The 14,510-nt window shown below is 39.4% G+C and overlaps 6 protein-coding genes across 6 annotated transcripts; 4 read left to right on the forward strand and 2 right to left on the reverse strand.

Annotated features, from left to right (window-relative positions):
• Positions 1-5,470: 5,470 nt before the first annotated feature.
• On the forward strand, positions 5,471-5,854 carry BDCG_07529 (uncharacterized protein; the record flags this gene model as incomplete). Its single annotated transcript, XM_045423314.1, has 1 exon — positions 5,471-5,854. The coding sequence occupies one exon, from the start codon at positions 5,471-5,473 to the stop codon at positions 5,852-5,854; it is 384 nt and encodes a 127-aa protein (XP_045278737.1).
• Positions 5,855-6,753: 899 nt separating this feature from the next.
• Positions 6,754-8,355, forward strand: BDCG_07530 (uncharacterized protein; the record flags this gene model as incomplete). The annotated part of the gene is made up of 7 exons (XM_045423315.1): positions 6,754-7,094; positions 7,158-7,220; positions 7,352-7,464; positions 7,555-7,681; positions 7,776-7,825; positions 7,878-8,015; positions 8,078-8,355. Exons 1-7 carry the CDS (start codon positions 6,796-6,798, stop codon positions 8,353-8,355), a joined length of 1,068 nt encoding a protein of 355 aa, XP_045278738.1. The 5' UTR covers positions 6,754-6,795.
• Positions 8,356-8,546: 191 nt separating this feature from the next.
• BDCG_07531 (uncharacterized protein) lies at positions 8,547-9,272 on the forward strand (the record flags this gene model as incomplete). The annotated part of the gene is made up of 2 exons (XM_045423316.1): positions 8,547-8,895; positions 8,947-9,272. 2 exons carry the CDS (start codon positions 8,547-8,549, stop codon positions 9,270-9,272), a joined length of 675 nt encoding a protein of 224 aa, XP_045278739.1.
• A 685-nt stretch (positions 9,273-9,957) lies between these two features.
• BDCG_07532 (uncharacterized protein) lies at positions 9,958-10,573 on the reverse strand (the record flags this gene model as incomplete). The annotated part of the gene is made up of 2 exons (XM_045423317.1): positions 9,958-10,394; positions 10,456-10,573. The coding sequence occupies 2 exons, from the start codon at positions 10,571-10,573 to the stop codon at positions 9,958-9,960; spliced, it is 555 nt and encodes a 184-aa protein (XP_045278740.1).
• A 445-nt stretch (positions 10,574-11,018) lies between these two features.
• Positions 11,019-11,633, forward strand: BDCG_07533 (uncharacterized protein; the record flags this gene model as incomplete). The annotated part of the gene is made up of 3 exons (XM_045423318.1): positions 11,019-11,070; positions 11,138-11,189; positions 11,258-11,633. The coding sequence occupies 3 exons, from the start codon at positions 11,019-11,021 to the stop codon at positions 11,631-11,633; spliced, it is 480 nt and encodes a 159-aa protein (XP_045278741.1).
• A 2,441-nt stretch (positions 11,634-14,074) lies between these two features.
• Positions 14,075-14,281, reverse strand: BDCG_17574 (uncharacterized protein; the record flags this gene model as incomplete). Its single annotated transcript, XM_045426679.1, has 1 exon — positions 14,075-14,281. The coding sequence occupies one exon, from the start codon at positions 14,279-14,281 to the stop codon at positions 14,075-14,077; it is 207 nt and encodes a 68-aa protein (XP_045282191.1).
• Positions 14,282-14,510: the final 229 nt, after the last annotated feature.

The raw sequence follows: 14,510 nt of genomic DNA on the forward strand, positions 1-14,510 counted from the left end.
TAATTCTCTTTCAGTTAATAAAGAGATTGACTTATCTTTATATTTCATTCTCTATTCATGTCTTCACAGTGATTATTCTATATTGACTTTGACTCTGACTTGTTATATTTGATGCAATACTTTCAGCATCAGATATATTCTTTAAGTTTATAAACTGTGATAGCTGACTGGTCTGATATCAAGTTCTTTGCTGAGATCTTTGTTTCACTGATAGTTAAGAAGATTGAACAGCTTTCTTTTCATAATCTTCAGAGTCAAATGCTCAGTAGAGAAGAAGAATCAAGATATAACTTTTTCAACCTGGTTCACAACTCTCTCACTCATATCATTGTCAAACATTCATAATATTATCTCTCTCAATAGGAAATTCTCATACAATAGTACACTCAATATCTGAAATATTTATACTTATACTCAGTGAGGTTGTTGTTATCATGATTCATATTTTCAATGTTGATTTCATGAACTTCTCAAAGCAAATATTCTGATTCACTTCAGACACTCAAGATATAAAATGCTGAATAATGTTATTAATGAAAGAGATGTCAGTATTATTAACATTCTATCTGTTATTCTGACAGATATGAAGAAGTATTAATTGAAAATATTACACTGCTTATTGAATCTTGACATGACTGTTAATAAAGATAATAATCTTTAAAATATGTTGAGATATAATCTTTTCATCTGTATCAATGACCTTATTCAATAAAAAATATAACATATTATAGAATACAAGTTTACTGTATAGAATCAGATATACACTGATAAAGATATCAGAACAGTTAATAAAAGTTTGAATAATCTGAGTCTGCTATGAATTTACATCAATAGAATGAAATTCAGTCTTTTAAAGAATGATATTCTCAGCTTTACTGCTGAGAGTTACAGAACAGTCAAATCAGACAATATTCTTATAAAGAAGTAATCTCAGATTTCTCAGTCTGATAAACTGACTACAGAATTGACTTCACTATGTAATAAGATGACACTCATTGATAGCTATAAGCTCAATCTTTTCTTATAAAATAGAGTCTTGAAGAACATACTGAAATCACTTATAAAGAGCTTACTCTGAACTGAGTAGTATATGTGTATACTCACTCTATTAAATGTATTTGAGTAAGTCTTCTTATCTCTGAAGATTATCAGTACTGATCAGATAAGAATTGACACTGAGAAACTATGCTATATCTCTTATTTACTGATTATCAAGCTTGTTTAGAGAAATCAGTTGAATGATTATCTTTTCTGTCAGAATTGTATAGAATTAAAGAATAAGACTCTTTCTATAGTCAGTTCTGACAATGAATAAAGTGTTACTATATTCATATATCATGTACTGAAGTATACAGACTTATTCTATACATGACTGAAGAGTATAGTCAGAATCTGAACACAGATCTTAAAGTATTCATTGAAGATAATACTGAATAATATTCTATTACTTATTAATACTATCTGATCTGATATAGCTCATAACAAGTTATAATATATCTTCAATATTCATTGAAAGTATTTACTTTAATAATGACTTTTAAAGCTGCTGTTATAGCTGACTTACATATTTTCTTCAATTCTTTTTAATTATATTTAATACAGTTGATGAAATGTTGTCTGACTCAGCTGTTAAAAAGTGACTTAGCTGTTAAAAAGAAGTGTTATATAATTGATTCAGAAGTTATCAGAAGATTTCAGAAGTTATCAGAAGTTATTATAAGTTAATATACTATATAAGATTATCAAGAGATCAGAAGTTATCAGAAGTTGTTAAAAGTCACTGAAAAATATACTTAATACTTTGACTATAGTCTCTGATAACTGAATAGATGTTTTAATAGCAAGATCAAGATATTAAATGACTAGATATAATTATAATTGAAAAATTAGTAAATCATTCCTGTATTTAAAATCATAGTAGCAGTTTTCAACACAACACTTCATACTCAGAATATATGTATTTTCAGATAAAAATTATATTAATTAACAGAAAATTGAAAAATTAATTCTTCAAGATGATAGAGAAATGATCTATAAGTAATATTATACAGTAATTCTATCTCAAATATTATAATTAAAGTAAATTATTCTTATATTACTAATAAACAGAAACTGTTTTTTCTCAGATACTCTGTAAAGAGTTTGCTGAGAATGTCTTATTTAGGTTTAGTATAAGCTCTGTGACAGTTGATTGACTCAGATATTAGCAGAACTTGACAGAAAGTAGCAGTAGTTCGGATTGAGTTAGCTCAGAGTGAAGTGACTGAGTTTACTGAGATAAGAAATACTAGCTGAATCAGAAATAGATCACATAATCGCGAACACTAGTAACATGCTAATCTGTATAAAGCTAGAGCAAATATCATAATTACATGAGTGTGACTGAATCTAGTGAGAGAGAATGTAATTCAGAAGAATATATAACTGTCAGATAATAACACAGTTACTTTTAAACTTACTTACAAATGTAAAATTCATAGTCTCATCAGCTAGTCTACTTACAGACAGATAGTTAACAGAATTTTAACAAGTTTTAAAATCTGCTACATTTCTACATGAAAAAGTAAAGTCATTATAAATAACTAATAAAAAGATAAATTTCACAGATCTGAAACAATATCTATTCTTATAAATATGAAATGAGTTTTTCAAATGAATCTTATACAACTTTGAGAAAGTGAATATATAAGATAAATATTATAAACACTTCACTGAGTGTAGATAAGTAAGTAATCTTATATTATACTTCACACACTTCAGCTTATACTATTTTATATTAAATGAAGAGCTTTCAATATCTTTCTATTTACAGATCTTCATTTATAATATTACATCTGAGTTGAGAGTGAAATGAAAATACTTAATCTTATAATCAGATATAGTGAAGAAAGCATATAATATTCTCATTATACAGAAATAAGTAAGTTAATTATAATAGAAAATACTGTAATTAAGTATATCTCAATGAAGAACAGATAATCAGACTTCTATAATATAAGCTATATACTCAGATGTAATAAATCTAGATCTGAATATTATTACTAAAGCACTGAATTCTCTGAAAAAGAGATTCTCTGAGTGAAAATCTTGATATTATAAGTATTAAGCTTACTTTAACTGCAGATGTTAAAATCATAATATAAAAGATTATATATAGTGTGCATAGTTAAGAGAAGTAAGAGAGTTAAAAAACTAGCAGAATTAGTAAGCTCAGAGACACTCACTGATATTTTATAAAAAGTTTTCAAAGTAAAAGAGATATCTGTATTAAATGACTCTCTGAATTCTGTGAATATTAAGAGAAAGCAGACTTATTATTATTATTATTATTATTCTTCAATTATAGATGTATACAGTCAGAGACTATAACATCTATCTGAGAATCTTTAGTTCTCAGAGTTTTTTCTATATCTATAGAGTCAACTATTATACATTTATCAATTTCAAATATGCAAAATCAGAAAATTCCAGCTCAGAATATAAAAACTGTTTATAAATTACAGTTATTATTATTATTATTATTCTTTCATTATACTCATATGCAAGCGGAGCTTATAATGAGTCCTTGCATGATGTTAAATACAGGCCAAGTGTTAGTTATACAGGAGGAAATACAGGTGTTGAGACCACGCCAAGATAACAAGAATATAGAAAATACAAAGGAGTGACAATTAAATACATGCGATAATAACTTCCCAGCCCAGGAACATAGAGCAATTTTATTGAAGTGATTTGTACACCTCTGTATTTATTAGAAACCTGAGGTGCTTGGGTTCTGGATTTAATGTATCCCCTGCGGGTTTCAAACCCACACGCCCTGGTTTCCCATGCCAAGGCGCTACCAGGTGGCCGCATTAACCATTCGGCCACCGGGGCTATAAATTACAGTATTTCAACACCTTCTGATAGTTTGAAATCATTTGAAAATATTATGACAAAAGAAAAGAGAACATAGTCTTAAAGATAGACATATTAAATAGATAGAGAAAAGAACAGAAGAAAATAAGTACAGTAAAGAGAGCTATAGAATAAGATCTCTGCAGTTTATATCTTAAGTTATATATATATTTTAACATTTTATATAACTGATCACTGTCTCTGTTCTCTCAGACCTACTTCAGAGATTATTATTTTCTCTAAAGAGTTATCACTCAGCTAGCTTCTGTAACTAGCTTATTTATAAGTGAAATTCTCACTAAGAATAACATTAGAGTTATTCAATTCTAGTTAAGTCTCTAATCTTCTAGCTATCAATCTCAGCATTTCAGCCTATTAATTGACTGTCATGATCTTACTTGCACTAATTATCTATTAAGAATGTCTAGGTCTTATCTCATCTAGATTCTTACTAGACTCAGAGTGTTCTAATCAGATAGTTTTTAAATCTCATTTTCTAAAAGTGAGTATCTAGAGTGAGAGAGATGAGACCTGATCAGTTAAGCTTAATAATAATTTACTATTCTGCAAGTACTTTAGATCTCAATCACTCTAATACTGATCTAACTTGAAGTATTTAAGAAGCTGTTAATTCTAAGATCAGTGAGAATTAGTGCTCAGAAATCTCTGAAATGAATCTGATATAGAAGAATTAAATCTGCTTACACATTAATAAGTAAAGAGAATGATTTATAAGATCTCATCTGAAAGCATTCTATATATTATACAGAACTCAGAAGTGAAGAAAACTAAGATAAAGAATATACAGAAGAACAGATATATAAAGAAACTTCTGAAGAAGTATGAAAAGATCTTTTAAACAGATCTCTCATCAGAATTGTCACCAGAACAAGAATTTATATATGAGATTGATATGAGAGATGTGAAACCAGTTAATCAGAATGTATATTCTCTGTCACAGTCTCACAGACACACTTTAAAGAACAGAAGTGTCAGATCACAGACCTTCTAGAATATAATCTCATATAACTCTCATCAAGTGTGTGAGACTTCTCAGTTCTATTCATGAAAAAGGCAGGTGAGAAGTGATAGATGTGTATCAATTATTAAGCACTCAACAAGCTTATAATCAAGAATGAATATTCACTGTCACAGATTCAATAACAGTTAAATACAGTTAAAAACACCTGATATCTATTGAAGATCAATCTTCTCTCAGAATACTGACAGATTCATGTAAGCAAACTGTCAGTATCATGAACTGTATTTAATATGTAATGAGAGAAGTTCAAATTCCTGACAATGTCATTCAGTCTGATAAATGCATCTATCATCTTTCAAATGATGATGAATACAATTCTTTATAAACAGAATGAAACCTCATGCCTTGTATATCTGAATAACATTCTAGTCTTCTCAAACTCATACAATATTATTTTCCTGGTATAAACCACACTCTGTCCAGAAACTTGCCAGCAAAGATGAGCGTGGCTTGTGGCAAGAGGGATTCCCTGAGGAGGGTGGGCTTTGGACAAATCTTGGGCGTAATGGTGAGCCAGATGAACCTCGGACGATGGAGCTACCCAGTGGTCTAGATTCTATGTCTGTCGAAATTTTTGATAGAAAATTTGACAGGGAATATCTTTATTCTCTGGAGATGAAACTGGAGCGGCGGGAGTGGAATAGGCAGCATGAAGACGGGTCCGAGAGCGTTGTGTGGTGGCCCGCAGAGGGCGACATCTTTGCAGGAGATGAAAGTATGGAGTACATGTCTGCGGATGATAGAAGCTGTGCTCTATTGATTAATACTACAGGCAACATGAGGAGGCTTGTTGTCCTGAGCTTCGATCCAGCAAGCCAGAAGCTTGAAAGGTGGTGTGCAAGTCAAGAGGCTGTTGATGCCAAGATATCTCGATTGAGTGAAAAGGTCATCATCCCAATTCTAGACGAGGATTGATGATTCACGGAGAATGTTTTCGCGGAGTCAATTGCTGTTCCCATGAGTGGCCCAAGGGTTGCATTTCCGGGACCCCAAGTTTGAAGAGATCCCATGGTGAAACAAGTCTCGTTTACTCTAAGCAGTCGGGTTCTAGCTCATATCCTATTTTGGCAAAGCTATCAATGCTATGGCGCATGCTATCACCACCGAACTCATTCTTAGGAAATCATCACTCGCAATTATCAAATCTCAAGTCGCCATTCGCATCATAAAATGTCTCGCTGAGGTCTTGCTTTCGATTTCTGCTCGCCGCCTTGCTCCGACCCCCAAGAAGCTAGGTACTCGAAGTCTTAGGGTCCTTTCCTGATATATGATCAAGCAGCTTGGACGTCGTGGCGGTGAAACTGTTGATTATATCTTGCTGTGCGCCTAGCCGTTGCTGAAGAGAGAGGATTTGAAGCTCGGTGTCTGATGGGGGAGTCTGGGACTCTGGGTTGAGGCATCAACGTTCTTTCGCGGCTCCTTGAGGAGGCTTGGCGGGATGGCTGGCATTTCTCCTTCACTAGCTGTTAGCAATCGCTTTCAATTTGTACTATTGAATGATACCTTAGCTATGTCAAGGCGTGGTTCAATTGCAAAACGATGTTAGGCTTAGAACTGAGAGTGACGAAGAGTTGACCAGAAGAGCCATCAGCTTCATGAAAGAGAAATCGTGATGCAACCGCCAGAAGTGGGGTCGATTTTAATCATCAATCAGAATCTTGGAGGATCGAGTATTTTCGGAATAAGATGGCGGGGTTCATCCCCGAATCAGGTATAGATCCATGATTTCTATAATAAGCAGAATCGCGATAGACTGGCAGTGCTAATTTCAGCTCGCATGGGCAGTATTTAAGAAGCTGACCAGCTGCATCAGTAACTCCTGCAGCAGATTCTCATTGCCTTCTTCACCAGCAAAAATGAATAACTCGAGTGAACATCCCCCACAGCAAGCTGAACCCAATATGGGGTGGGATGATTTCTTCAATGGTCTTTCAACATCAGTTTGCTCACCTCTCTCTCCGAACACTTTTAACGCAATGCTGTCGGAATTCAACACAGAATGCCACTCACAACCAGCCGCCCTCTCAGGGCTTGGGATTGAATATCAATCACAACCAGCAGCGGCGCCTGAGACCCCTCGGAACGATCCCCCCACACCACCTGTTCTCAGCGAGAACCAAGAGCTTCAGCAACAGATCCAAAAATTGAAGACAGAGTGTGTTTTCCCACATATTCTTGTTTATTCTTTTGAAGAATGATTTTTGTTAACAAACTCCAGAGTATTCTTGCTCAAAAGCGAGAACCAAGAGCTTCAGCAACAGATCCAAAAACTGGAGACAGAGTGTGTTTTTCCACATATTCTTGTTTATTCTTTTGAAGAATGATTTTTACTAACAAACTCCAGAGTATTCTTGCTCAAGAGGTATTTGATGTGTAGATTGCTTTTTTCTGCAGAGCTGACCACCTCTAAAGCACTGGAAAAGAACTTGAAAAGTACGTGGCGGAACTTATACCTTGGACGAAAGAGGTCATAGAGGGGTTTCGAAAGCTAGGGGTAGAGCCACAGTCAGCAACCCTGTCGTTGGGTGTTTATCATTTTCATTGGTTGCTTTCAAATCTACCGATTTCAAGTACGCTAGCCAGAATGGGCAAAACTCCATAAATTCCAACCTTAGCGTCTTTACATGCTTGCATCCTCCTCACAAATCATGATGAACTTGTGCACGATGAAGAGTTTGATGGCAAGAGCCCGCATAATCATGGGCTCTCATTTTCTCTTTCTCCAGCTGAGTTAATCAGTATGTGAGCAACGGCAGTGGTAAAGTCTTATTGATTAAAAATTGAAAATGCAGTCGCTGCAAGATTTGCTGCGGAATTGGAACAACAATTGCCTTAGGCCTGTTTGGATGGCGGTTGAGGGTGAATCTGATGCACCTCTTGCCTATGGTGAGTGACTCCAGGGTGTTGTGGGATTGCTGCTAAAGATTCTGTACCACAGCTGAATACTTCAATATTTTAAGGACAATTCCTCTCCCTGAACTCGACAGCCAGCAGCTGGACTTCCTTCTCCTATGTTGCCTTGTTCCGGGTTCAATACCATTGCAGGACATCAACATCTCAAGGCTGAAAGCAGAGTGTGAGAATGAGCAAAGGAGGAGACATGTCATGGCCTTTCCAGACTCTCATACCGACAAACAGCGCTCAAGCCAGGGCGAAGATCCAGGAGGGCGCAGGCAGAAGCTTCGGGGTCAGAGACCCGGCCCCAGTCAATCACCCGTCCCTCCATCAAGTCCCTCCCCTTGCATGAACTGATCCAGCAAGTGGGAGTGCTGGGAAACATTACACCTGCCGCCAAAATGACACTCGATGATTCAATTCTTCGTACCATGCTTCAGCGACCCAACGAAGTCAGGGAGCCAGATTCCCCACAGATTGTTGGTCGCAGCAATAGGTTGGCCTGCCTGCATCTCATCTAGGCCTAGTGAATGAGGGGGATCTCACGTGGTTGAGCCCTCTGGACGCCTATAGAAAGGGAAAACCCTCCCCATGAACTCATCTTCCCTTCTTCTTTCGCATTTTTTATCGCAAATCATGGCTATCACTCGTCGTGGAAGTCGTGAGGAAGGCAGGCGCTTGCGTTCCAGAAGAATAGTCAAATCACCTCAACATGCGGCTTCAACCAAACAAAGCCCGTGTCGCTCCGTTCCCTCCTCCCGTCGCCCTGTTGCCCGTCGAGGGAGAAGCAACATCCCACTCGGTCCTGCGCAAGCGAATAGCACACAGTGCACCTCAACCAAATCACATCAACAGATCACAGGCAAACCCGCTCCTGTTGCAGAGCAAACCCACGAATCCTCACCCTCCGGTCCAAACAATGATGAAAATCACGAAGGATTTGCAAATGAATAGACTACCTCCCAACTCTAGTCCGATGGGAGGCGACAAGATACCTCATGTGAATGATGAAGATGGAGAAATCATATCTGTTGCGGAAGAAGCAAGATCCAATGCTGATGGTATGGCTTCTGAAGAACCACCATTGATCATGAACTAACAACAACACTTAGGCAATAGTGATGCTGGGGAAGGTGAGGATATCATACCACTCAATGAGTGGTCTACACGATTTTGTCCAGATGATGGGGAAATCGAGATTTTGCGCTTCATTTGGGACCCTAGCTGTGTAACTCCAGCGCATTTTGATGACCCAGAGCAAGCAGATCGAAGACTGGATGAGATGCTGAAGCAGGGAGCTTATGACGACTCACCCGTTGGCTGCCAAAGCAAGCTTTTAGAACGTGTTTGCTCTGTGTATTCAAAGAGCTCTAATGATTTTGGGAACTTGTACTCTGTGACGTGGAGGCCTTATTGGTCAAGGAAATTAAGTCGATAAATGACCTCTATGACTTGATAAGGCAGTTTTATCCTTTTTCAGGCCTTCATAGATACACTCAAGTGTTTTACTCGAGCCCAGCACCACCCGCCCAGGCCTCTTTGGGCAGCACAGTATAATGTGACCGACTTTCTGCTACTAAAGACTTCTCCAGTTGTTCCACGCTTGTCCTCTACTCTCTTTTCCATCTCTCCAGCGCCGCAGCAGCGCATGAGCTCTCTCTCTCTCTCTCTCTCTCTCTCTCTCTATGTTGCTGCAACAGAGCATGCGTCCTATCTTTACCACACCACCAATGGAATAGGTCAGGTCTTGCAATCATAGTGTAGACGACGCTGCTCCAACATTCAGCATCTTGAAGGAGAGAGGAGGCAGGCTCATACTGGCAGTTTGTGATCATTCTAGATACATGAATTCAAAAGCTTGAGTTATTATAGCTGCCTGTCCGAGCTCAGGAAAGGTACACCACAAGTAGAAAGGTGAAGACAAAAAGAGAGAAATATTGGAATCTTTGCCTATTCAAAGAGCTGTCGTTCTGCGCAAGATAGATATAAAAAGCTACCTCCCCCAATACCACTGCAAAATTGACTCTTTCTTTTTTCCTTCTCTGACGACCGCGTCCCCATATGCTAAGGAGGGTCAGCTATCATGGAAGAAGGGATGGGTAAGTGGGAAAATTCTATCAAAATCAGGTCCGCCGTCTCTTCCGGCGAGGAGAGGAGACAACTTCATTCTCACTACCACTGAACTTGAGGTCCCCTAGGAAAGTGATGCTCCAATAGCGTAGCCCCCCAGCGCTGCACATCTGTCGGAGGTAAACAGGTCCTGATCCTGAGCGCTCTGATAGGATCTTATCCGGTGGTGGTGGGGACGCGCGCTCGGTCCCAGTGCTGTCGGTGCTGATGGCGCGCTGGGCATGCTGGGCATGCTGGGACCGGCGAGGGCGAAGCCGCCGACCTCTTAAAGAAGACGTAGGCCGGGCGACTGAAGGTTCGGGGGTCAAACTTCGCTCCCGCTTGGCCACCGGGCTAGGGGTCCCTGCGTCCGCGTCCGCGGGGGCGGGGGCGGGGGCGGGGGCGGGAGCCACACCAGTGAGATCACCCGTCTGGTTACCCGGATCATTATCTGTAAAGGTCAAGGTCAGAATGCATCCAGGGTTGATTTAGGGACCATGACTCTTCCATACCTTGTGTGGAAGTGGCTGCAATTTCAGGCCCAGATGCTCTGAACATATCCAGCAATGTATCCGCGTCCGCGATGTCCTCCTTGTCGGAGTTGTCGGAGTCACCGGTCAAATCCACCATGTTGATGTTTTTGTTATTGAAAGGCTTCAATGTTTTTGGTGCTGGGGGCGGAAATCATTGGGGTGGTTGCGGGGGTTGGCTTGGTAGACCGGGCGCTCATTCTGGTGAACGAAGATGTAGAGGCCACTGTAGAGGCCACTGGTTGCGATCACTGGCGTTGGGCAGGTTAGAAGAAATATGATAAGATGGTGGGTGTTTCGGAGGGAAGGCCAGCTTAAGGGGCGAGCATCGCTTCCTTATATGTCCTTGGTCTCCCATGCCTCCGTGCTTTCCCCTTCCATCTTCTCATCTTCTCCTCATCTCTCCCAACCGTACCACCATGGATTCGCTGATCGCGCGGCGCAGCTGCTGGATCAGGAACCCCCACCCCCGCTTCCTTAAGCCCTTTTCATCCCCTCTTGATTCTCGCCTCCCGTGATCCGCCCCCTCAAAGTCATCGAAAGCCATGGAAAGTCGGAGAGCCAAAAAATCAGCTAGTCCGGTCCATGCGCGTCAGAGTGCGTGAGGGAGGGGAAGGGCATCATCGCGGGCTGGCTGAAGCTCGCTAAAATTTCCCCCGAACAGACATTCCTCCTCATAATCATGTGGGAGAGGCATTTTTGCCATTGGTCCAGCGGTGCATCATGCATTCAGATGCGAGGCACAGCACAGCTAAAAACACTGTCCCAGCTGACCATTCTGCAGGTTGATCTCCAGTCTGAAAATCACCCTTCCAGCACCGACTGTGATTGGAATGCCAGGGAACGCCGGAGATCACCGCGCGACACCGCCCCCAACTGAGACGCACATGCCTGTCTCCCCTGCGAGGTGGCGCGGCACAGCAGCTGAGGGCGCAGCTGGCCCGAATAACTCCGAGAAGCCAGGGAGGTGGGTTGGCTCTGTCCGTTGGGAGAAGACCTCACACAACTGCTTGCTCGCTCGAGAAGCGGCCGTCCGATCCAGTCCCGCGAGCCTTTGCCAGGCGGGACAGCAGGCAACCATGGAAGCAGAGAACACCGCTCCTGCGAGAGCAAATGATCGGACGGTTCAGGAAACGGGGAAGGACAAGCTGGCTCAATGATGAACCGCGGAGCCGGCAGGGGAGAAACCAAAGTGGGGCGGGGCGCCGGACAAGGAGGGCGGCATGGGGACATGCCAGCGGGAGGAGAGAGAGGGGGAGCGAGAGAAAGGAAAAGAAAAAGAGAAGAGGATGGGGTGGGAAAGAAGATGGTCTCCCAGCAGCGGGAGGTCGGTCGGGCTTTATATGGCATGCAGCACGCCAAGAGCTACCAGGAAGCAGGCGCCGGAGCGCTAGGCCTGGTCAGGAAATGCGCAGGTCCTCACATTACAGACACAGGCATTCCCAGTTAGAGCTTGTCACACCGGCAACAAAGCCAAAACACTTCGTGGTCAGTTGGTTAACCGTGCCATGCTTACTCACTCTCTGTAGTGAGTGCGCCACAGCGTACGGAAAACCACACTGTAAAGAAAATATTTTCAATATCTTCATTCTTCATCTTCAAATAATCATCATTAATTATAACCATGTCTAAATCTTCTAATTACACTGAGAAGCAGTTGTAAAGAGCTGTTGACGCGTACAAAAGCAATTCAAAATTAAAAATCATATCTCTGTCATGAGAATTCAAAGTTCCATATGTCACCTTGTATGGGAGGATCAACAGGAAGAAATCAAGGACTATGAGGGTTTCACTGAATTGAGCATTGAATGACAGCCAGGAAGAGGCAATTAAGATATGAATTCATCAATTGAACATTAATTTTTGTCCATTCATCATCAAGCATATTGAAGCTGCTGTGAACCACATGTTGAGACAGCATTATACAGATTCAGAGACTGCACCTTTCACAGTAAGCAAGATGTGAACATATCAATTTATCAAATGCCTGCCAGATTACAAACAAGTCAAGCAAAAACCCATGAATTCAAAATGATGCTCTGAATCTCAATATATACAATGGTGATGATGATGTATGTGATCACTTTACCTCATCATCTGCAGATTGACTGTCAACTGCCTCCTTGCAATTAACCTTCTCAGAGACAGTTGTAAAACTATGTCATCAAATTGATGCAGCAGCTAAGGCCTTAGAAGATGTGAAGAATACTCTTACATCTGATTTGATAAGGTGGTTGAACAAGATCTTCAAGAATAGCATGATTCAGATGGAATTGAATGTGCACTGTGAGAGTGAACTTGCAGATCATTATTAAGCAAATAGACATTGAGTTATCAAATCCTCCCACAGACAGGTGCAAGTAGGTGAAGTTCTTACTATTAAGAATGCCAATCACAAGATTGCAACCTGTAGAGCAGATGAGATGAAAAAGACATTTAATAAGACTCTTTAATTGATTGAAATCAAATCTATAAAATCTACAGTCACTCAATCACAATAAGATAATTCTATAGAATCTCAACTTACAGTGGATTCTACATCTTCTAATGAGTATATAGATAATCTTTATGTTATAGATAGATGTGATGATGATTATTAATTAATTTTTGAAGATTACTATATTCAAAATATTTTCTTTACAGTGTGGTTTTCTGTACGCTGTGGCGCACTCACTACAGAGAGTGAGTAAGCATGGCACGGTTAATGCCAGAAGACATCAGCCCGTGAGCTCCGGTTTGAGGAAGCAGTCATACGGGAAGAACGTAGGGTTATTACACGACCGGATTATGGTTATTTCACCATTTCAATCGGCGACACAGTCGCCGAGCTGTAAATCATAGTATAATGATGAATGAATGATGAAATCATCATAAATAAGTGATAAACTGAAAAAATCAATTATCATATTAGCAATGTCACTGAATTCAATCTATATAATCACTAATTCTTAAAATCATCTCATTCACTGATATCATTCTCTATTGAAAATCACAGACACTTCTATCTAAATTCTCTCAAATCAACTGAATCAAGTTTCTTTTATAGTCTTTATTCTCAGTCATGTTACTCTCATTGATCATATCACTGAACTTGTGAATTGAGATTTACAGATTAGTCATAATCTGAGAGACACTGTTATCAGTTATCTGACATTTGAGAGTTAAGGTTTCAGAGTGATCAGGCACTGAGTGTTTAAAAGTCTATACAATTATTAATCTCTGAATAAATCTGAGAATCATTTCACTGACTCTAGCTTACTGTTTCAGTGATTGTTTCATAAGTCTGAAAACTCAGAACACTCATCAGAGTCAGAAGATCAGAGAAGAAGAGAGAAGAAGAATTGACAGTGATGATAGAGAGATCAGTGAGAGTTGTAGAGAGAAGAAGAGAATTATCACTATTAATAGATTTCTTATCACTGCTGCTCTCATTAACTGTATTACTGAGAAGTTTGATAATTATTTCAAATCAGTTTATTATTTCATACATTTCAATGAAAATACACTGCACTTTCTCTCTAACACTGTTGATTAAGTTTGTGAGATTCTTCATCACTGCTTTTTAACTCTTATAATGATTGTTAACTGATCTCAAGATCTCTCACTGAACAGCAAGCTTCATATTTTCAATATTCAATTTTGTCTTTTCAATGATAATTTTCTTCTTCTTCATAGTAATTTTCTTCTTTTCAATCTTCAATTTGACTCTTTCAATATTCAACTTAATCTTCTTAATTTCAAGTTTGACTTTTTCAGCAGAACTGATAGATGTATTTAAGGCTTTCAATACAATAGCTATACTCTTCATTTTTTAATTTTCTGCTTCCTGCCAGTGTGTCTTTACTTTCTTGATTTGCTTAGATAAATTCTTCATCATCTCCAGCATGGCTGACTTGACTGATTTCTTCATAGCTGTTGAGATGATAAGATAAAACTCATGAGTTCAGACTAGGTTTTCAATTTCATCTTTGAATTCATCAGAACATATCACACAATCTTTCTTTTCATGATTGCAGTTTGAACATGACTTCATGCTT

The sequence above is a fragment of the Blastomyces dermatitidis genome, assembly GCF_000003525.1.
Source record: "Blastomyces dermatitidis ER-3 genomic scaffold supercont1.9, whole genome shotgun sequence".
NCBI lineage: Eukaryota > Fungi > Ascomycota > Eurotiomycetes > Onygenales > Ajellomycetaceae > Blastomyces > Blastomyces dermatitidis.